A 24,715-nucleotide genomic window follows, 5' to 3' on the forward strand; every position below is an offset into this window, starting at 1 on the left:
TACTTTTGAATTTCGAATTGAAAATTGAATTCATCAATCAAGGCCACTCTGTTAAACAATTATTGTTTAGAGTTGTAGTAGGAAGAGGTTAATACAGTCAAATGCCCTAATTGCCAATCAAAGAAGAAAAAAAAAAAAGAAAAGAAAACCTAGGTAGCCTCCTTCTAGTTGGGTTAATTGAGGCCAGCCAAACCCATTGTAGCAGATTTAACATAGTTAGATTAAGGCTTTATTAAGTTGGACTGAATTGCTTAATCATGCACTTTTGTTTGAGAAGAAAAGAGAATAAATAAATAAATAAATAATGTATCTAAGTTTTGCTTCTGTATATACATATTACAAGCTCTTTTGTAGTTTGGTTTTAAACCCAATCTGATATAGCCCGACCCAAAAAGAAGTTGGTTTGATTAATTTGGACTGGTTCAACACTCCAGTATTGATTTTCGGGCTGGGTTGGGCTAATTTGTTGGCCCTTCAGCTCCAACTATTAAATTTGGAGATAGGGCTGTAAATCGGAAGTCGGAACCAGATGCATCCGACTCCAATCCGATTTAAATTCCAAATCCGAATTTGAGAGAATCCCAATTATCCAATATTTCGAATTTGGATATAATTCATTCCACTCTATTGTTATTAAAATAAAAAAAAAGAAACTTAAAAATTAATTAATATTTTTCTTACATATAAAAAATGTATACAAATATAAAAATTAATTAATATATTTTTTAGTATGTACCATGTGATGTGCACGTGTTTGACTAATCATTAAATGATATTTGCATTTAACTTTTAGGAACCTGATGTAATTGTTTTCGGTCACGTACCGATTTTTTTGTGATGTACTAATTTTTTGGCTAAGTACCTTGTCATTTGACTTGCTCCCAGGTGGCCTGTGACTCAGAGGATGGTGGAGCTCCCTAGTGGCGAACTGCCTGGTGATGAGCTACTTGGTGGCGAACTCCCTGGTGGTGAGCTACCTGGTGGAGAGCTACTTGGTGACGATCTCCCTGGTGGAGAGCTACTTGGTGACGAGCTCCCTGGTGGAGAGATACTTGGTGACGAGCTCCCTAGTGGTGAACTACCTTGGTGGACTCGTCATTTGACCTGCTCCTAGGCGGCCTGTAACTCAGAGGATGGTGGAACTCCCTGGTGTAGCGCAACCCAACTGCCATCTGCATGAGGTGATCTCTTCTCCTTTGTAGGCGGTGAGAGCTGAGGGACTTGTGAGAACCCCATCTTTTCCTCCTCTTTGTAGGCGGCGGGAGCTGAGGAACCTGCGAGAACTGAATCAGAGGACCCGGGGGTATTTTCCCGGCGGGGACTCTCCGATGCCTAAGTTAGCATTCTGATTGTAGGGAGCTTGGAGAGAAATGAGAGAGCTAGAGAGCAAGGATTACTTCCATTTTTTCATTCTCCCCACTTGTCTTTGGGGGTCGAAGTCCTTATATAGTTGTGTCCTATCAAATCAGGTGTAACAGCCTCTGTCAAGTCAGGCGTAACTACCTCTGTCTCTCTGCCGCAGCTGTTACTGCCAGAGCTGAGGTGGCGGGTGCAGGTGACTGTTGTAGAGTACGGCTCTGCCAGTCAAGGGACAGTTCTCAGGACTGGCAGGCACGACACCGCCTAGCGAGAGATGTGGGCGCAGGCTTCCGGATTTGTCAGGTACGGTTGTCTGGTAGGAGATCTTCCTGTGATACGCCGAGCTGCCCCTAAGTGTCGAACTACCTGTAAGTGCCGAGCTGCCCCTAAGTGGCGAGCTCTTCGTAAGACGCCAGGCTGCCTGTGGAGTGGCCAGTTGCCTGTGGCAAGCTGCCCCTAGCTATACCGAGCTCCCCGAGCTATGCCGAGCTGCTTAGTTGTCAAGAGGCTGCACTTGGTTTGCATGAGGTGCCGGGTGTCACAATTTCACTGGAGGGCCAAATCCGCCCTCATCATTTGCCCCCCCACTCCTAAGCTGAGAGTAACTCAGCGAAGGGAGTAGATTTCTTCTTTTGGCCCGTAAACCGATGAGCTAGTAAGTGCTGATCCAATTCCTTAGGCTTTGGGAGCTGCCTGTATGTGGCGAGCTGCCTGCCAATGGCGAGCTGCTTGTAAGGTGAGGAGGTCTCCGCCAGTTCAGTAGTGTAGCCCTTAGGCTCTGGGGGCAACTTATAGTTCACTTTTGCTGATTTTGCTCATGCTGAGGAAGCGACTGGGTATTTAGCAAGAGTGTGGCCCGTAGGCTTTGGAAGCGACTCGTAGTCCACTCTTCTTGACTTTGCCCATGCTGAAGATGCGACTGGGTCTTAAGCAGTAATGTGGCCCGTAGGCTTTGGGAGTGACTCACAGTCCACTCTTTTTTGACTTTGCCCATGCCGAAGAGGCGATTGGGTCTTAAGCAGTAATGTGGCCCGTAGGCTTTGGGAGTGACTCGCAGTCCACTCTTTTTTGACTTTGTCCATGCCGAAGAGGCGACTGGGTCTTAAGCAGTAATGTGGCCCGTAGGCTTTGCTTGTGAGGTGCCGAACTGACCAGGCGCTGAGCTACCAGTGAGGTGCCGAGCTGACCAGGTGTTGTGCTGCCTGCGAGGTGCCGAGCTGACTAGGTGTCGAGCTACCTGTAAGGTGCCGAGCTGACCAGGTGGGTGCCTTAGATCTATGATTGCGCTACATCAGCTTCGTAATGCCGGTCAACCACTCCTACAAGAAGCTACTAGGAGCTCGACCTTCGGGGGTAGCACTACTAACTTTAGGTCGCCAGCTCACACGGGAGCCTTGGAAGGCTCGACCGGTAAGGGCGCCTATGTAGTCTGTTGGCCGCCAACTCCCGCGGAAGCCACGAAGAGCTCATCTTTGTAGGGGGGACCTTGCGAAGAGGACTGATGAGGCTTTAACTGAATTGAAAGTAAACTTAGTCTGTTAGCTCCCTACGTAGTCTTTGAGTTCATAAAAATGTAAACTATAAAGCGGGAGATTCAATTTCTAAAAAGTGAGGACTTAGCTTTCTAGGAGAAGAGGACTTAGCTTTTGTAGGATGAGAACTTAGCTTTTTGTAGCGTGTTCTCACAGACGGCGCCAAATGATGTAATTGTTTCTGGTCACGTACCAATTTTTTTGTGATGTACCAATTTTTTGGCTAAGTACCTCGTCATTTGGCCTGCTCCCAGGTGGCCTGTGACTCAGAGGATGGTGGAGCTCCCTAGTGGCGAACTGCCTGGTGATGAGCTACTTGGTGGTGAACTCCCTGGTGGTGAGCTACCTGGTGACGAGCTCCCTGGTGGAGAGCTATTTGGTGACGAGCTCCCTGGTGGAGAGATACTTGGTGACGAGCTCCCTGGTGGTGAACTACCTTGGTGGACTCGTCATTTGACCTGCTCCTAGGCGGCCTGTAACTCAGAGGATGGTGGAACTCCCTGGTGTAGCGCAACCCAGCTGCCATTTGCATGAGGTGATCTCTTCTCCTTTGTAGGCGGCGAGAGCTGAGGGACCTGTGAGAACTCCATCTTTTCCTCCTCTTTGTAGGCGGTGGGAACTAAGGAACCTGCGAGAACTGAATCAGAGGACCCGGGGGTATTTTCCCGGCGGGGACTCTTCGATGCCTAAGTTAGCATTCTGATTGTAGGGAGCTTGGAGAGAAATGTGAGAGCTAGAGAGCAAGGATTACCTCCATTTTTTCATTCTCCCCCCTTGTCTTTGGGGGTCGAAGTCCTTATATAGTGGTGTCCTGTCAAATCAGGCGTAACAGCCTCTGTCAAGTCAGGTGTAACTGCCTCTGTCTCTCTGCCGCAGCCGTTACTGCCAGAGCTGAGGTGGCGGGTGCAGGTGACTGCTGCAGAGTACGGCTCTGCCAGTCTAGGGACAGCTCTCAGGACTGGCAGGCACGGCGCCGCCTAGCGAGAGACGTGGGCGCAGGCCTCCGGATCTGTCAGGTACGGTTGTTAGGTAGGAGATCTTCCTGCGATATGCCGAGCTACCCCTAAGTTCCGAACTACCTATGCCGAGCTACCTGTAAGTGCTGAGCTGCCCCTAAGTGGCGAGCTCTTCGTAAGACGCCAGGCTGCCTGCGGAGTGGCGAGCTGCCTATGCCGAGCTGCCCCTAGCTATACCGAGCTCCCCGAGCTATGCCGAGCTGCCTGAGCTGCTCAGTTGTCAAGAGGCTGCACTTGGTTTGCATGAGGTGCCAGATATCACAATTTTACTGAAGGGCCAAATCCGCCCTCATCAGAACCCAACACAAGTATTTACAATATATATATATATATATATCAATATAAATCATGTGTTATGCAGATATGCAATTGGTACTAACTACATGATATATGTTGTTTAGATTTAATTTTTATGACAAGGACAAAACCCAAGTCAAGTGTCTCTTTTCTACAGGAAATGTAATTTGGTCATGATAAGTTCACAGTCAAGGTTCAAAATATTGATATGCCTGATACGCTATTTTTTTTTTTGTTTGAAACAGGTCTAGGGGGTCGGTTTAGGTCTCCTTTACACTCTGAACCGATCAGACCCCCGATACACCCACTATAAGGGGTCCCAGAATGATACGTATCAGCCGATACGTGTCGATACTTTGAATCTTGCTCACAGTGAATACATAGTCCTTTGCAACCATGCATTGAGGACAAAGGTGGAGCCACCCCCCCCCCCCCCCCCCCCCCAGAAATCAACCATCATAGCCTTGCATTGGGAGTATCTCCCCATGAAATAAAGTATAGAAGTACGGAGATATTCCCAATGCTGTAACAGATGTTCGAACAATGTTCAAATGGGCCTTGCACTGACTAAGCCTATCTCCCCTCCACAGCCCATCTATATTTATTCCCTCCCTCACCTCTCCTCAATCCAGATTACGTTCTGACCCCTCATAAAAATTTCTAGATCCACCCCCTAATTATGAAATAAACTTATAATTATGGAGATGTTTCCAATACATGACTGTAAAAGGCTGTGAAGACAGTTCTATGAAAACCGAATCCAAACTTTTTATTTACTATACAGATATGTCATATCACATTTTTATCCGACCAGTATATCAAGCCCACATCTAATCATATCATTATTAGATCAAACCCACACCCAATTATATCATTAAATGGATGCAGATTTTAACATCTGAGTCAAGGTTTTTAAATCCGAATTAGACAATGAATTGTTCAGGGTTTGGTTCTTGGGTCAAATGATCTGATCGTTCGAACCAAATTAAAAATGGATAAAAACTGTTGGATGGTTCAAATGGTTTGACCGCTTGAGTTAGCAGTTTGTTGATTAAATCAATAGTTTTTTGTCAAAAAAATGATTCTGGGGTAAAACGGAACCGATAAGAGACCGATTCCCAGTTTTTCTGGTCCGACCATCCGGTCCGATCCGGTTTTGAAAACCATGATCTGAGTAATCAGTCGGAGTCCATTGACCCCACTATTTGGAGAGATTAGCTTGGGTCAGTGCATCACACGTGCAAACAGCTCTTACAGTCTTGCATTAAGAATATCTCCGTACTTGTGTGTTTTATTTCATCAGGCTGCAAAACGATGCAAATAAGTGTGAGTGCAAATATATAGAGTGTAAAACAGTTCATATAAATTATAAAGTTGGGTTAATTTTGCACTGACAAATTTACCTTCTTATCAAACAGACTTTTATCTGTAATGGATGCAAACATGAATTTCAATAAAACATATGCTTTTTCTATTGATGTACTTTTACATCTTATTGTAAATGTAAATATATATTAGTCTGTCATTTGTCCATGCATACATGTAATATTACCAAATATAAGCAAAAATGAACCAGAGTGCAAATTTATCCTGAACCGAAATTTACACTCCATTTACATCGTTTCCAAATGCAACATAAGCAAATATTTCCAATACAAAGTTGCAAAAAGATATTGAAACGGTATGAGCTACAGGCTTGCACTGATCGAAGCTAAACTCCTATATAGCTGTAGACTACAGTGAGGAATCACTATGATGCAGTCAATGCCACAGCCCACTAGAAATGGAGGGAAGAAAATCAGATATCTGGCACCCAAGCCTTTCCACGTGGATCATGGTACTATTTATTAAGTGGGGCCCGCCCATTCAATAGGGAGACAAGGTAAACCCTGGCTTCCCATGAGCTCCAGATTTCATAAGCAAATGAGTTTAGATCAGACCAGTTTTATTTGTACTGCGTTTAGGTCTCTTCCCATTAAGGAGATGGTCTAGAAAGAAACCAAACTGGAGGGCTTCTGATCAAAGAACTGGAGGGTCATATTGCTATTTGTTTCACAAATTGATTGAAAAGACCAACCAACTGCTTTGAACGGTTGAACCCACTCAATTTGATTCCTGAATTTAGCCTTCCTCAAATTGATGATGGATGTAGACATGTCTCCACTGCGTATAAACCGAGTTTGACTCGGTCAGGTTTCTAAGTCAGCCTCCGAGTCTGTTGGTTTCTTTCATTGTGAGTTTACTTTGACCTGATGACTTCTTATATTACTCTGCCTTTCTGCTTGCACCTTCCCTGAAAGACTTGAGGAGGTCGACTGCCAAAAATCAAGAAATAAACAAACAATACTTCAGGAAAAAGATCAAATCAACCAGATTAAATGACACGGCATGAGGGCACCCACGTTAATCTGAAATTTGGACACAGATAGGGTGGAATAGTAGATTTGCTGTTAGCTGATCTCAAATAGTCGAAATAAGATAATATGTAGGTGCTTAATTCTGAATTGAATTGAGTTTAAGGAGATTAATCCTGTTTCACAGCTTTATACTGGTGTTCTTTGGAACAGACATGGTTACTTATTTGCTAAATTATTTCTCTTTATTATTCACAAATTTAGATAAACCATTTCATGCTAATTTTTCATGAATTCATGAATTTGTTTCTAAATGCAGTGAAAAATCACAGTGAATCCAATCAAAATTCTATGTGGCATCCAAAATGAAAAAAGGAAAATCGAAAGCAACCAAAATTATAATAGCCCTTGTTGAGGTCTCTCACAATTATGACCAGACATTCTACAATTCTGACTTGCAGAAAACTTGAGAAAAAGAAGAGCAGATGAAACTCTTACATGAATTTCAATCCAAATTCTGTCGAAATTTAAAAAACCGTACGGTTGATTTAGGCACAAATTCTAATGAGAATTTTGATTAATATGTGTCTTCATATTGATTGAGCAACATGGAGTATGAGATTAAGATTGATAGAGAGTTTGGAACTTCGAACTTATTTTGGTCAATATAAAAGAAACTGTATAAATGCTAGTTATGACCGGAAAACCGTGTATTTGATCAAAGCATACCCATAATCCACCAATTTCATGTTATTGATACATCTTTGCGTATTGGAAGGGTGTATCAGTACTTTAAATCATGCGTCTTTTTTTTTTCAAATTTCAGTTTTATATATATATATATATCCAAAAGTACGATATGATAGGGGTGGCAATTTATCACCCATTCCGTTGAACCCACACAGTATCTAATCCATCCATAGCAGGTTGAAAATGGGTTGATCACCATTGGGTCAATTTAAATGGGCTGTGTCGGGTTGAGTTATGGATAACTATTATATTAACCACTAAAGATATAAGTATTAATTCCTTAGTATTTTTTTTTTATTTTCTTCGTTTGAGTGAAATAATTTATAATTAATGTATAAATTTTCTATTAATTATCGATTAAAATTAGTTTTACCCTGAATCAACACACTTCACCCAAATCAACATAAATCCAAATCAGCTCGACCCAAGTCCGAGCTAGTTAAACTCAATTTAAATATGAACAGACGCAATCACCTTGATTCAGTTAGTTTGGGCCGATTAGCCCAGTCTGAACCCAATTCAGATCAGGTCAATCTGGGTCAACCCAAATCCAAAATGATTCTGGACATATTGGTTCGACCCAGGTCCGACGTGATTTGACCCGAATTTGGACCATCCCAATTTGCTTCCATTGACCCACTTGGGGCCAATTGGTTTGGTCCCAAACCCGTGCACAACTTGATACGGGTCAATCAAAGTCAATTTGTCATTGACTGATCGGCCCGGTTTGATCTGACCAAATTGATCCGAATCCAAACGATTCAACCACTCTTGATGTGATTAGTTCGAAGACTATCCAATTAGATAATTTAAGTTGGTATGACCGTTTTGAACCTAAGTAGTTTGATAAAACTCAAAACCCATAGTCAAATGGCTTCACCACTTGTGTAAAAATTACATGCATGTAATGTGATTTGAACTTTTATCGCTTGTGTAAATAACAATTACTATTACCACCAAGCTATGACCAACTTATTTAATTTTACATAAATATAAGATTAATGGGTCTAGGCAGATTGGATTAGGTCAAGACGGATTTGAGTTGAATCCAATCAATTTAATTTTATATAACTAGGTCACTAATGAGTTAGCGGATTAGATGAATTAATTTGAAGCTCAATCCAACCCAAACTCAACCCGCCCAATTGCAAGCACTACTGCCAATCACTATAATCGTCCGTCATTGTCATCTAAGCCTTATCCCATTTATATGGACTTATTGGTTACACAAATCCTATTTCGTTATTCTGTTATATGTAAAATCACTGTATCCATTATTTAACTATAATCACTTAAATCATTTCTTACCACTTCAACCCATGCCATTTTTTTGATTTGGCCTTGACCCTTCTAGCCCTTTCTGCCAACCAAATCTTATAAAAATAGTCATGTTAAGATTCATGTACATGTGGTTCAGCTTCAAAATTAATGGGACAAAGTGTCTCATAAAAATTTGTATTTTTAAAAGTCTTTCAGGGGGACAACAGATGGTGGGGTGTGTGTGTTCTTGAGTGTCTGATAGCAGCTAAGTTACTGGTGTTGGTTTGTTATTCAGTAATCTCCAAATGCTTACATTTGATAACACAGTTCAGTTCATTTGGCTCCATCAATTGAGTTGTTTCCCAATGTTTTTATTGAAATTGAGACAAAGGGTCCCACAATCAATGGTTAAAATTGAAGTGAGATGAAATGCTAGGCATCATCCAGATGTTGCCTTCTAGCTTCCTAGCTATCATTTTCTTCATCAATTGCATGTGATTTTAAACCTTGAATAGAGGCCTTGTGATCTTCTCTTTGTATCATGTGGGCATGGGTACCTCTTTTCTTTTTTCCCCCTTTTTGCTAAGATGTTGATGGATTGATGAAATCTTATCCTTATGAAAGTTTGTGTGACATTAAGCTTAATAAAAGTCATCTACTTTGGGTTCAATTCGATTTTTTTTAAATAAATACTTTTTTTCGTATTATTCATTGGTAGTTTTATAATATAGAATGTGTAGTAGTGTTATATTATATTATATATAATATAATTAACATATATATATATATGTGTGTGTTAATTATATTATATAATCACATATAATAATATATACTTATAGTATTAGTAATATGTAGATTGGGGTTGTTCATTCTCTCTGTGAACGAAAAAAATGTGGTGACTATTTAGCTAATTTGGGATTAAAAGACGTTACATGGTTTTTTAAAGTGGATCAGCCCTTCTATCTAGAGGTGTCAATTGGACTGGATTTGGTTCAATCCGATCCAATCCAATGAGTCCACTTACAAATGGACTGGATTTAATTCAGACCAAATCCAATCCAATCCAATCCATTAAAATGTAAATGGATTGGATTGAATTCAATCCAAACTGAATGAAATATCAAAAATTATATAAAAGTACTTTTGGCATTAAAGTACTTTTTTTGTAAAAATGCTTTTACAAAAGCACTTTCATAGACTTTTATAAAAGTATTTTTGTAGAAGTGCTTTTATAAAAGTATTTCCATAAAAGTGCTTTCATAAAAGTGTTTTTGTAAAAATACTTTCATAAAAATACTTTTATAAAAGTACATTTGTAGAAATGTTTTTATAAAACTGCTGTCATATAGTACTTTTGTAAAAGTGCTTTCATAAAAGTGTTTTTATAAAATTACTTCCATAAAAATGCTTTAGTAAATGTACTCTTATAAAAGTACCGTAAAAGTTTTCTGTAAAAGTGATTTTATACAAGTGTTTTCATGTAAATGTACTTTTGTAAAAATGCTTTTATAAAATTGCTTCTGTAAAAGTGCTTTCATAAAAGTACTTTGGTAACAATGCTTTCGTAAAAGTATTTTTATAAAAGTGCTTTCGTAAAAATACTTTTTATAAAATTACTTTTATAAAAGTGCTTTTGTAAAAGTGTTTTCGTAAAAGTGATTTCGTAAAAGTACTTTCATAAAAGTGATGTTATGTTGGCTTCAGTTTTGATTGATTTCAACTTGGACAAGGGTCTGGCCTCATGACCGAATTATTGGAAATTTGGTTTAAGTCCAATTCAAACCAATAAGAATATGGACCAATTTATTTTGGATTAGACCAATCCAATAATTATAATGGACCGTCCAAATCCAATTTAATAAGGTTTTGATTAGATTGGATCCAAACCAAAACTGATCCTTTGACATCCGTACTTCTATCCGAGACCCTTAAATCGGATCGGATTTGATTCAGATGTGACTAGATCTGATCTAAATCCGACCCAATTACAACCTTAGTTATGTGTCATGGATAAAGTAACTTGTTCACGTGATTAAAAGAATTCTCCACATGAAGAACCCTTCAAATTTCCCTTGAAAATGCCTTTCTTAATGAAAATGACATGATTTGCCATAAAATGGGAAACATTCAAAGAAACATTGAGAAAATATATGGAAAGTATTAGGGAATCACATAAAGAAGCCCTTCAATGTGCTTAGTATTTACCTACAAAACATAGCTGTTTTGATGGAGTTTGCATCTTAATACAGTTCATGTCATTTTCCAACTGTTTCTCTGAGCAAATTCTTCTTTTTCTTTTTTGGGTTTTCTCATTTGTATCTTCTCATACTTTCCCCCATTTACACCTTCTATGAAAAATTTGGGTTCCTCTTCTCAATTTCTACTTCCACAGTTTCCTGCACCATTTATTGGGCATGTACACATTGTGGGGGCCCAATCAACCTGATGTTCCATAAAATCCAAAACATGACACTGTTGAAGCTACTTTGATGTTGAAAACTCTTCCAACTCAGCAAATTGTGTGCTTCACAAACCCTCCCTCTTGTATTTGTTTCACATGTCTATAAGTTGTGTTTGGTTGCTTGAAAATTGATAATCAATAGGAAAATAAATCATATTCCTAATTTCCTTGATGCCTCGTTTAACTCGGAATCGTATTCCTGATTCCAATTTCATGGTTAGCCAACCTCACTACTCAGTACTTACTAATAGAAATGCATGAAAATATTCTAATAGTTCAAGCCCTCTGTCTCTCACTCAGTTTATTTGTGAGGCATATCCAAACCAGATGCAATATATATTGCACCCCATCCAGATTTATGTGTGTTTGTAATTATGATTTGCACCTCCATCTGATGCACAATTTTCACACCTTGTCTCACTTGCACTCATTGGAAGTGCAAACTTTTCATCACAAAAACTTATACATAATTTGCACCTGTTTCTTCCTACATCATTCACACATATGAAGTTGGTAACTTATCATTTTACTCCCAAACAATTATCCTCCTTTTTGTATTCTCATATGAAATCAAGACCACATAATTTTTGCTCCCACTTTCACTCCTCCAAAACAAGCAAAGCAAAGTCAAAGTGAAATGAAATAAAACCAGAATTTCCAGTCCCATACATGATACATTTATTATACCGATACAAATGCAATTTGCACTTCAGACAAAAAAGGCCTTGGAATTCTGGTAAACATTGTGTTTATGCAACTGTTAGAGACTTCACCCTACAAATAGGCTAGGGATGATAGCCTTTGTCCTAACTTGTCAATGTAACAAAAGGATCTTGTCCTTAGACTAAAAGAAAAAAAGGTGAAAATTTGTGCAATGTTCAGTTTGATGAGAAGAGTGTAAATACAAATATGTACAGTATAAATGCAATACTTTTATTTGTATTTATCAATATGTATGATCACCCCTGTAAGGGCATTTTTGTACTTCCTTATATAAGGCCACGCCACTTAGTCAACTAAGAGATAGAAGGAACAATCTAATCCCTTCTCTATCTCTTCTTCTTATAGTCTTATTATCATACATACATTGATAAAACTAAGTATCTAAGGGCTGGGTATATATTTTTCTTTTTTATTTTAATATTTAGAAGCAATGTTTTTAAACTGTCATTGACTAAAACATTTGAACGGCTGAACCAGTGACTCTGACAGCTATCTGGATCCCCATTTTTTATGGTTTTAATTGTTACCACTTGAAGATTCAAATTATTGGTGAAGATTAGGATAGAACACATATTAAGGGCCATTTCTTGGTGTAAGGGTAGAATCTCGAGATAACAAGCATTTTGAAAAAAAAAAAAACACCAAAGTTTAGAACTCTACCTAGTCTATCCCTCCCAAGACCTGAGATAGATGGGACCAAAATTGGGTAATGGCCTTTATCAGATGTCTTTATGTACAAAATGCTTATATATTTATATATATATATATATATATACAACCACTATATACATCTCAGAACTAGAAGGCCTTCTGCAATGAAGCCAAATCTAGCAAAAAGAGATTATGTATTGAAAGGGAAAGGTGCAATGGACTGTCTCTCTTTTTGCTACATGTCAGAGAGATGTGAGGCTGAGATTGCACTGTACGTAGGGGATCCAATGGTGTCCACATGTGTAGAATGTAGCCAATGCAGAAGTAGTCAATTTAAAGCTAAAGGTCGGTTATATATACTCCTTTGCCATATGGGCTGTCTAAGGAGGTTTCAGATTCAACCATGAGGCCCTTAGACAAGGCCATATGGGGGTACATTTGCATTTTATTGGAGATTTACCATCTGAATCCAATTAACTTGTTAATCCCTCTATTGATTATAATTTGTTATGTATCAAGATTCAAAATATCGCAACATATCGATGTGTATTGTATAATATGTATCAATTAAGGGATTCTTTATTTAAATATAAGAACCCCTTCTAATATCATAAAAAAAATAAGAATATTGGCCCTTTGAATCATGTGACATGCAAAACCGTGTTTACATCATTTATATAGCCTTTTATAGCTGTACATTGGGAATATTTGTACATCTTTTCTTTATGGGGAGATATTCCCAATATAAGGCTGCAATAAATCGTACGAACATGTTAACACGGTCTTGTGAGGACCAAATCCGATTTTCATATTCATATATTAAACCATGTATATCACCCTTCCATCTAATTAGTACATTCAGTAAGCACACAATCAATATGTAAGACCTGTCCCATAAGTGTGTTCAACACATCACAGAGGTCTAGAAAAGGGTTACACTATAAATCCATTAAGGGGCCCCTCACATGAGGAGGGGTATTTGATTGTACACTTGGATTTTGATTTGATGTTAAACTATATTTCAATCTTACTGTCCCCTAATCTTTGGACCCATTATTTAACTACGACTTGGTCCAAAATGAGGGCACGGACTTTTGAAAAGGAGCCCCCCCTCCCTCCCCTCCAAACGTACTGGGGAGGGACCCCCTGCCTTCTGAACGAGGGCTTTAGGGCAATCCTAGGCTGTCTCTTTAGGGTTTTGTCTGGATTCCCTAAAGGAGGGCCTTTGTTCTTACCCTTACTCCACACTTATATGGTGGTTGAAGGGCCAACCAATTAAAATGGGCTGGCAAGAGAAAAAAGAATTAACATTGAGAATTCAAAATTAAGTCATGGGCTTGATTTGTGCCACCACTTTATAAAGAAGCATCTTATTCAAAATCAAACAAGAAAAAGAAAAAGAGGGCGGTGAGACAAAAGGAACAGGATCTGCTGTCAGTCAAAAAAAAAAATGCTAATACACTGATGGCACAGCAATTCAGCTGAAAATTTAAAATATCAAATGATAACATACAAGTTGGGAGATGTTCCTGATATGCGGCTGGATTGTCATGTTGTGAGCATGTTAACTCGTTTTTGCCGTCAGCGAATCGAAAAGGAAGATAGAGGGTACCTGCTAAACTTGTGACAAAGTAAATTGATGTATAGAGAACAAAGGAATAGTTTTTTCTCAATAAAAAAGCCCTTTGATCCATTTCTATACCCTCCTCTTAGAAGCTATCTTGCTCAACTTAATCTTCACGGCAGGATTTTTTTCTAATTAAACAAACTTAATTGCAATCGTTAGCCCAATTGTTTATATGTTTGGGATATTAATCAAACACAGATAAACCATGATTTAGCAACACGGAATGTGAATCAGTTTGGACCAAAACTAATATTTTCTAACTGCAAGAAAAAATAAATAAATCTTTAGCCTATGCTTTTAAGTGAATCAATGTATTGTTGTGCGCATGAGACTTTATGAGTAAGGTCCAGCTGTGGGATCATTTCAGCTTTCAATTTCATCAAAATTGCTTTGGATCTAATCAAATATTTAGATTGTAATCTTAGCTGAAAGAAAAGAAGAAGAAGATAAAAGTTCCAAATATCCATATTCTGTATCGCCATTCAAAGGGCCAATATTCATAGATAGACTTATTTTAAGGAATTATCTCTTTTTTGAAGTTAAAATGTTCCCATGAACATTAAGTTTTTAATCTAAAAAAAGGAGATAAATCCTTAAAATAAAGAATTCCAACTGCAGCCTAAGTAGGATATTAAATGACTGAAAATGCGCTTTCCTCCTATCTCTTATTATTTGACATATAGTGGGTTCAAAAATAAATACATGTCAATATATGGAAGTAACCAGTTAGATGTTAGAAAGTGTATGCTGGACAAAATCACATAAATGACCTAGCAACTTCAAGTGAATAAATTGAGGTAGTAAATCTAAAAATCAGGGTTTTTAAAACTGACCTAGAGACCGAATTAGTTAGGGGTCGGTTTTCGGGTCGAATAGTTCGATCGTTCAAATTGAACGATCGATCTATTCTGATAATAAAAAGTAAAAAAATAAAAAACGGTCAAAATCATTGAACGATTTGAATGATTTAACTGTCCAAGTCAACAATTTGCTAACTAAATCAATGTTTTTTGTAAATATCTAGTTTTGAAAAAAAACGAAACCGATCACCTAACCGTTTCTTGGTTTTTTCAGTCCGACCGTCCGGTCTGGACTGGTTTTGAAAACCATGCTAAAAATAATGGGTAGCTTTGGAATTCCACATCCACAAGAGAGCAATGAAAATGAGCAGCCATTGTCAAAAACTGAAGTGATCTAAATTCAACAGGCAACCCAAGGAGAACATTTAAACTTTATAAACTGTTTCAGTTAAATTTTAAACTAAATCTGCCAATTTAGAGATGTTTCTTAATTAAATATGAATTAAAGTCCAGCATTTTTCACTTCCCCATTTAATTCTATCTTATTTAATTAAGTTTTCTAAGTTAATGGTTTTACAACTAGATGCTCAACCTTAAACCCCACCCCAAGAAAGAAAAAGGAAAAGAAAGTTGATCAAACAGCACAGAACAGAAGAGGAATGATTAAATAGAAATTGGTCTAGTTGAATGAAAAGGGATCCTAGTGGAAACCCCACAATGGAGGGACCCACAACTTAATAGGTCCCACATAACCACATTGTAGGTTAGTTTTCTAAAACAAAGTAACAAACCGGGTGATTGCAATCTTCCCAATTATCTGATTTGTTCTATTCCTTCATGTACTCCAGATAAAACCAATTCTGACCCCATCATGCTTTGTTAAGTTTTGGCTCATGCAGCTCCCCTGGGTAGGACCCATTATATGGTTTGCTTCTAACCAATCCAAACCTGCCACGTAGTCCATATTCATTTCCCCTGTCCCTACAAGGTTACTAAACTTGAAGCTTCCTCCTTAATACTCCAATGGAGGAATTCAGCTCCAAGGCTCAGACTTGAAAAATAATCTACCTACCAAAAGCCAAGTCCAAAGTCCAGACAGAAAAATACTTACTAATTGCTAGCTGTTGTTTCTCTCTATAAACATAATCCCTTTAAATAAAAAATTTAACTAAATTAAAAAGTTAAAAACAAATTAAAAATTAATAATAAATGCATTAGACGAGCCGCTCCTCTCTCCTGTCTCCGCCTCCCTACCTCTTTCTCTCTCCATAAAACCCCATTTCTCGTTCAAACCTCTGACGACAGAACCCACGTAAAACATGTCGGACTACTCGGTCTCTTTTCCATCTTGCTTCCGCCCCAGCAACGCCACCATCTCCGACGACCACCCACCAGAACCACCGCCGCCGCCGCCACCGCCACCACCCACTTCCGGCAACGCCAATCTGACAACATGCCTCTACTACACTAATCTAGGCGTCTTCGCCCTCACCTGGTGCCGCTACGTCATTGGTCGAGCTCTCCAGATCGACCTCCGCTTCGATGACCAAGAAGAAGAGGATCTCTTTCCCACCTTCCGCCTCCACATCAAGCCATTTTTCTTCTGGAGAAAATACGGCTCAAAGAAACTCCACCTTAACAACCCAGCAAAGAAGAAGGTCGAAATCTACTGGGATCTAACCAGAGCCAAGTTCATCTCCTCCAGCCCCGAACCCCAATCTGGGTTCTATGTCGCCGTCGTCGTCGACGGCGAGACGACCCTTCTTGTTGGTGATTTGCAGAGGGCAGCTTACGACAGAACCAAAACACGAAGGCCCAAGAGGAGAAACCAGGTTTTAATTTCGAGGAGAGAACATGTTTTTGGCAACAAGGTCTACACAACGAGGGCTAGATTCGGGGGTAGGACAAGAGACATCTCGATTGACTGCAGCGTGGGTGGTGATGAGCCCAGGCTTTGTTTCGGTGTCGATAAAAAGAGGGTTTTGCTGATTAAGCGATTGAAGTGGAAGTTCAGAGGGAACGAGAGGATTGAAGTGGATGGGATCCCGATTCAGGTGTCGTGGGACGTCTATAACTGGTTATTCGATGGAGGCGTCGAAGATGGGCACGCCGTTTTCATGTTCAAGTTCGAGAAGTCGGAGTTCGAAGAAGAAGAAGAAGCAGCAGCAGCAGAAAATGGGATGGAAGATTTGAATGAGAAGACCGGAGGAATGGTCGTTTGGAAGCCACAGCAGTCTCCGGTCAGTGGCGGAATGGGAATGAGTGGGTTCGAGTGGAAGAGAATAAACAGAGGCTTTCTGAAAACGACGAGGAGCTCGTCATCGTCTTCAATGTCGTCGGCGTCATCCGGATGCAGTTCATCGGTGATGGAATGGGCAAGCACCATGGATGAGAGCGAGTTACAAAGCCCATCTGGGTTTTGTTTACTCGTTTACGCCTGGAGGAGTTGAAGATGGATTGGTCATCAGATCTCTCTCCTGGGTTCTCTTCCGGTATTATTTTAGATTCGTAGTTTCATTACTAACCCCATTTGTTCATGAACATATTCCAGAATAAAAATCAATCAATCAGCATAGCCAGACAGAAGAAAGATGACAGACTAGACTTTGGTGGGTTGATCTAAAACTAGTCTTTCCTCTGTATTTCTTCCTCTTTTTTTGTAGATTTTGTTGTGATTACTAGTTGAGCTTGGTGGGTTTGGATTAACTGTTTTTGTAAGAAAAGCTAACCCTCAAATTGCTGAAAAAAAAAATTGAATTTTGTTCTTCTTCCTCTCGTTGTTGTATACATGTAATCCTCTGTTCTACTGTAAATCTGAAGAGCTGTAGCTGTATACTCTCTCTCTCTCTCATTGTAGCCTTGTAGGTGGTGTGTCAGCTGTTCGAGGCTGCATGTGAGCTGGGTCTCATTTGTTTTCTGGGTATTCAGCGTTGTCTTACTATTATTTTATCATGGTTGGTTGGTTGGTTCATCAACCCGAGCCGTTGGATTGGTTGATAGACCATCAGATCTTCTGTTGGAGCCTGTAATTGATGTGGTCCAAGCAATCAATCCTTGTTATGGACGGTAGATGATCTTGAGGGAAAAGAAACAGTTGGGACTAGGGAGTACTTGATAGAGTTGAATTAAATTAAATTGAAGGGTTGTTACTTTCTTGCTTGGGATTGGAGGGTTGACCGTTTGACCAAATCGAACAGGAATTTAGAGAAGAAGCCCAGCCAGTTTCAGTCACTGGGTGGCAGGTGAAGGTTAAACTGATTCTTTGCTACAGGGAATCTATCTCCAACAATTTCAGTGCGTTTGGACTCGAAGGGATTTTTTCTTCGAGTCCATTAATATTTTGACACGTCATTCAGTGTTTAATTGACCAGCAGTTACAATCGATTGAAAACTTATTACAAATAAAAATATTTTTAAATAAAAATTGATAACTAAAGGTAATGCTGAGAGAAAATTCCAATGCCCTCGTTTTCAGAAGGAAACAGAGGTTAAGATGTAGGCCAAATAATGAGGATTAACACTGCCGGCACATACGAGGTCATAGAGGATGATGCGGTAGTGCTGATAAAAAGAGGGTAGTATGCACTGCCAAGCTGATTGATCGGTGCCAAAGCCATAGGCGAGGATGAAGATCTTGTCGCCGGTACCGGTGACCCTAACATTGAGGGCTTCTAAGAGAGTGTTTTTGTTGAACGGGACCCTCTATGACTACGATTCTACGAGAAGCACTTCAGAGTTAGCCTCTTCTTCTTCTTCCCTCATCTCCATTCTCTACGGCCTCCTCCTCTTCCGAGTTAGGCTTCTTAGGCCTAGGTACGCTTCTGCTATGGTTGGAATCGAAGGGAAAATCCCTTCGAGTCCAAACTTACCCAATCCGAACTGGTTTCTTATAATAATAAAAGCCTCCCCTCAAATTCGACTGTTACAAAAACCTCCTATTTAATATTGGAAAAGCTTGTCGTTGCCTTTTGTTATTTTGCTGGACGGAAAATGTTGGCATATAATGCACTAGGTTGTGTATGGTTGCAGTGCAAATTTATTTAATTTTGTTTTTGGATTTTATTTTATTCTGCTTCATGTTTTAATTTACTTCATTTGTACTGCAATCAAATAAAATAAGATAAAAATTGAAAAAAAAAATGTTAGAATTTACACTCAAATCATTTGCACTCCCATAGTTTGGCATCAGTTCAAATTTATTTGCATTGCAACCAAATACAACCTTACTTTTTTGTTTCAAAAATATGCATTGTACCTTTATATCTATCAATTCATATGAAAATTTACCAAAATATTCCCAAAAGAATTTTTCACTTTTAATTAAAAAATTCCCCAAATTAGGTTGAAAAGAATAAAGTAATTTTACTATATAAAAACATTAGCTTTAGTGAAGTCTAGAAGGGAAAATCTAGCATTTTAAATTATATTAAAAGTGTTTGGGTTACGTTCGAGCTGGCCAAGGATGCCATGTGGCAACCTTTGTGGCCATCTTATCTCTTTAGCCACGATGACACCACGTGGGATGGATAAGCACGACTAGGGGTGTAAACAGATCTAATTCAAATCGGATAAGGTAATATCTGAATTTGAATCCGATTAGAAAATCCGATATCTTAATTCGATTCAATATCCGACGGATATTGAAAATTAATATTCAAATACAAATCCGATTAAATATTTGAATATTCGATTCGATTAATTAATTATTTTAGATAATTAATAAATATATAAAATAAATGTGTTATTGATATAAAGTATATAAATATATAAATTATTTATATAACTTAATTATTATATATAAATTATATATAAGAATTAAATAATCGATCAAATTCGGATATTTATCGAATCGAATCGAATCCGGTCATATCCAAATTCAAATCCGATTAACTATTTGGTAAGATTAGGATATCTGAATTCTACTGATTAGATATTCGAATTATCTAAATTCGACTCGATTATGTCGAATGTCGAATTCAAAGTTGGATTTTTTAATACCGTTGATACCCCTAAACACGACCAAGGAGAGTCATGTACGGACAAGGAAGACAACTCCACCGAGGAAGAGGACTTATCCCGAAGACCTTGGTGGGTAACTTCATCCCAACAACCCCGGAAGCCTCATCACGGATCTTCAGTTATAAATAGGTAACCTCCGCTCAGGGTAAGGGATTTTTGGATCTTTGGACTTCTATCTTTCCTTTTCTGCTCGAACTAGCATTGTTCTCATTTGCTCGGCCCAACCACTTACCTTTCGTGCCACTGACTTGAGCGTCAGAGTGATTACCCGGGGAACAACTCCTCGGGCCATTGATCTTTTTCCTTGATTTCAAATCTTGGTGTGCGGCTTTGTCCTTCCACCTCGATTTCACCACTTGGCAGGACTATCTGACTATGATCTTAGTTCAAGACACCTCGAATCGGACATCATCAAATTGGCGTCATCTATGGGAATTGTACAAAAAGCCATTTAATAAATCTCTTTCTACACAATCAGGAAAACCATGCCAAGAAATGTATCCGACCGCTCTAGAGCCCGATCCCCATCTTGGGGATCTTGTTCTCACCGCAACTCTCCACTTTGGGAGCCCCAACAGCAAGCCATGGTCGATCCGGCATAGTTCCAGGCGATGCAACAAAAGGTTGACTGAATTCTTGCGATGATGGAAACGCTGGGATAGCCAGCCCAAGCCCACCAAACCATTCCCCTTGCCGTGAAGGCACTTACTACAACCAATCCTCGCAATTAGGACCCCAAGAAGCACCACCCAAATAGGTAGAGGGTTCGGTCGATCCGGTGCAGTTCCAGGCGATGCAACAGAAGGTCGACCGAATTCTTGCGATGATGGAGATGCTGGGATAGACAACCAAAGCCCTCCAGACCATTTCCTCTGCTGCGAAGGCGCTTACTATGACCTATCCTCACACTGAGGACCCCAAGAAGTGCCACCCAAATAGGTAGAGGGTTTGGTCCGACCAAGAAAGACAATCATCAAGAAGATCAGATTCTCTAGTCCGGTCCTGCGCCAGTGATGTCCACAGCAAGTCACACCATTCCACCCAGGTTTCGGAAAAGGAACGGCTCAGTCAACGCCTGCCACAACCACCAATCTTGGTAGCTAAGTCCAGTTCAATCCAAGATCGGCCCCTAATACCAAAGGGAGAAAAGTTCGTAGGTGTGGTCCCACCTGACAAAGACACCAAAATCAGGGAATCGAGAGAACGCCTGGCTGAACTGGAACACAACCAAGCAGACAGAAGCGTGGCTCCTCCCATAGCCCAGCACACAGAACACCACAACCAAGAAATCGTAGATGAACTCTTGCCAACTGGCTGGCAACCTCTGTAGTTCGAGAAGTATGATGAAGCCTCAAACCCCAACGACCACGTTGAAGGGTTCAAAGTCATAATGATGTTGCATGGCTCGTCTAAAGGGTTGATGTGAAGGCCTTCGTCGTCACCCTCCACAGAGTCGCTAGGACCTGGTATGCCTCCCTACTTCTGTGGTTCATATCTTATCGGTAACAACTAGAGACCCAATTCTTGGCACGGTTCACAGCCAACCAAAGACATTGGAAGACTTCAGCTAGTCTCGTGCAAGTGCGGCAGTGGAAGGGAGAAACCATAAGAGAGTACTTGGCGTGGTTCAACTTCGATGCCCTACAAGTCCAAGCTCTGGACCAATCTGTAGTGGTGAAAGCTAGACCTGTTCATGGGCTGGGTAGCCTGACGGGCCAGCTCAGCCCAGCCCGATCTAAGTTGGGCTTGGACAATATTTCAGGCCTGCGGGCTCGGGCTCGGGCCTAAAATATCGAGTCCGACTTTGTTTCTGGCTAGGTTCGGGTTTTCTCAAAAAATCCTAGCTCGAGCCCAAGCCCGACTTGATAATGCATTATATTAATAAAAATATATTTTATATAATAACAAAGCATATATATATATATATATATATATGTATACTATTTTTCTTCTCTTTTTTCAAGTAATAATGAGACTTTTCATTATTTTTTTTAGGTTTTGAGGTCTTTTAGTATAAATAAAATAACTTTTAATTGAATTACAAAGGAAAAATCTTTTTTCCCAAATTTCTAGTCGGGCTCGGGCTCAGTCCCGGCTTCAGGCTTTATAGTCAGGCCGGGCTCGGGCTTAAGACCTAGGCCCAATGGTTGGGCCGGACTTGGGCTCGGGCTTAAACATTTTCTATTAATATAAAGGCAAAGCCCGGCTCGACCTAGCTTGTGAACAGGTCTAATGACAACCATTATGAGCGGCTTGCAATCCTCCGTGTTCAGCTTCTCTTTACAAAGAACCCTCCTCCCAACCTAACAACGCTCATGAAGCATGCACAAAAGTACATGAACGCTAAGGAGGCCCAAGCACTACAGAGGAGCGAGGAAGAGCAGCAAAACCGGAAGAGGAGAAACCATGACGAACGCAAGCCGGATCAAGAGAGCAAGAGACAAGACCGGCAATTCGACCGAAGACCGAGTACCCTGCATCCAACGTATAGAAACTTCACTCCTCTGAACGCACATCGCTCCTAGATATTAATGCGGATCCGCAGCTGTAGCTTCATCAGATGGCCCGAGAAGATGAAGTCACAGAATAACAAAAGAAGTCAGGACACCTCGGATTGGACAACATCAAATTGGCAGCCTCCGTGGCCATCTTATCTCTTCATCCATGTTAGCACCACGTGGGATGGATAAGCACGACCAAGGAGGAGAGTCCCATATTGACAAGGAAGACAACTCCGTCGGGGAAGAAGTCTTGTCCCGAAGATCTCAGCGGTCTTCATCCCGACTACCGCAGAAGACTCCTCCGAATTGGACACGGATCTTTAGCTTTAGATAGGTAACCTCCGCTCAAGGTAAGGGACTTTTGGATCTTCGGACTTCTATCTTGCCATTTCTGCTCAGACCAGCATTGTTCTCATCTGCTCGGCCCGACCACTTACCTTTCCTACCACTGACTTGAGCATTAGAGTGTTTACCGAGGAATAATTCCTCGAGCCTCGATCTTTTTTCTTGATTTCAGATCTTGCACAGCTTCGTCATTCCACCTCGATTTCACCACTTGGCAAGATTATCTGACTACGATCTTGATTTGAGACACCGTGGATCAAACAACATAAAAAAGATGTCCTAATAAGTTAGTTGTAAGGATAATTTTGTAAGTTTGAAGCCTCCATTATTTGGAGGCTTTTGTTAAAGTAAAACCTCATGATAGGTTATTATGATTGTCAAAATGTTTAGGGGAAGTTTTATATTTTACCCTATTTGTTATTACTATTTTCATATATTTGGTTTGATTTAAAATAAAATAAAAACTGAATGTTGAAGTTAAATAATTAAGTTCTTAACTAATTTTACAAAATTTGTTAAGAACTTTCTCTTAAAATTTTTTATTTCTTATTTTCTATCAAATCAAACATAGCCTCAGGGTTTTATATTTTTATATTGATTTTCCATAAATTGTGTTTTATATATTTTAGTAATATATAAAAATACATATTATTTTTATATTGTTATTTGTTATGCAAGCACATGTTGTATGTTAAAAGATGATCTAGATCATCATTATCATCATCCAGCTCTTGTCCATTTCCTATTTTTTCTGATATTTTGTTTTTTGCATCTTTTGTTGTTAAATGGGTTGAGTTGTCGAATTGGACGGTCAAACCTTTCAATCATGGCTTTCAAAACTGGACTGGACCAAATGGTCAGACCGCAAAACCAGGAACCAGTCTATTTTTCCTCAAAACCGAAATTTTGTCAAAAAAATGTTGATTTAGTTAGCAAACTATTGACCTGAATGGTTGAACCATTCAATGATTTTGACCGTTTTTTTGTTTTTTATTTTTTTCAGAACGAACCGACTGTTCGGTTCGAACGATTGGACCATTCGACCCAGAAACCGGACCCCTAACTGGTTCATTGTCCGGGTCGATTTTAAAAACCTTGCTTTCAAACCTGTGACTAAAATGGATTTACTCTCGGTTTGAACCTGATAAAACATTGATCCCAACGTCTTCCATTGTTAGTAAAGAGTAAAAACACTTACATGCATCAGAAAATAATGAAAGAAAATTAAAAAGGCTAAAGATACTTTGAAACATTATTTGTTGATGTTATTTTATTTATTTATTGTTTATATTGTTGTTTTGTTAAAATCATGTGGCATAGACTTGTTTATTACTTATATGTAACAGGAATTAAATGTGGGTTGTGGATCCAACCTGCCCCACCTTCAAAAGGGGAGAGGTCCCCATTGCATCTCTGAGAATCTCTCTCTCTCTTCTGGGTTAAAACATTTGTGCTCCTTCCTTTTCAGTGTCAATCATAATTTGACGATTAGAGTATTCATCTTCACAATCATAGCTTGTCCCTTCCGACTTTGATTGTTATTCCTCTTCATTTAAACCATGCATGTACTTCTCTTTTTAGTTGATTTATTCTTCTATCCTTTATATAGCATTCTGTGGCATAATGACCTTTATATTCACACTTAAAACAGATGGGCATTTTTCCTTTCTTTTCTTCTCTTTCTATTTTTTTCTTAGTTCTTTTTTTAGATAACTTCTTTGCAGAGAGTAAGTGCAAAAAGGATGCATATTAGATACAAAACCCCAACAGCTCATCTTTCCCTTCTCACTTTATCCTATCATTAGGAATTTAAGAACATACAACGTTCATAAGGGCTGTAATCGGGTTGGATTGATTCTGATATGTCGGACTTGGATCACACTCTGATTTTAATCGGATCCGATGTCCTATTGGTTTCAAACTTTAGGAATCTGTTGATAACCCTAGTGTTCATTATTTTGAAATATACTCTGTACATCAGAGTTATATTTTGTTATGGGGTGCAACTTGGGTGAATTTG

General features: G+C 39.4%; 1 protein-coding gene across 1 annotated transcript; it reads left to right on the plus strand.

The window, feature by feature from the left end:
* The first annotated feature begins 16,149 nt into the window (after nt 1-16,149).
* On the plus strand, nt 16,150-17,280 carry LOC104603360 (uncharacterized). The gene has a single exon (XM_010267373.3). The coding sequence runs from the start codon at nt 16,150-16,152 to the stop codon at nt 17,278-17,280; it is 1,131 nt and encodes a 376-aa protein (XP_010265675.1).
* Nucleotides 17,281-24,715: the final 7,435 nt, after the last annotated feature.

This window comes from Nelumbo nucifera, chromosome 2 (assembly GCF_055504915.1).
Source record: "Nelumbo nucifera cultivar China Antique chromosome 2, China Antique-T2T, whole genome shotgun sequence".
In the NCBI taxonomy this organism is placed as follows: Eukaryota; Viridiplantae; Streptophyta; class Magnoliopsida; order Proteales; family Nelumbonaceae; genus Nelumbo; species Nelumbo nucifera.

What these genes read in the sequence shown, in the direction of transcription:
- LOC104603360 (XM_010267373.3), top strand. Translation starts at nt 16,150, where the DNA reads ATGTCGGACTACTCGGTCTCTTTTCCATCTTGCTTCCGCCCCAGCAAC.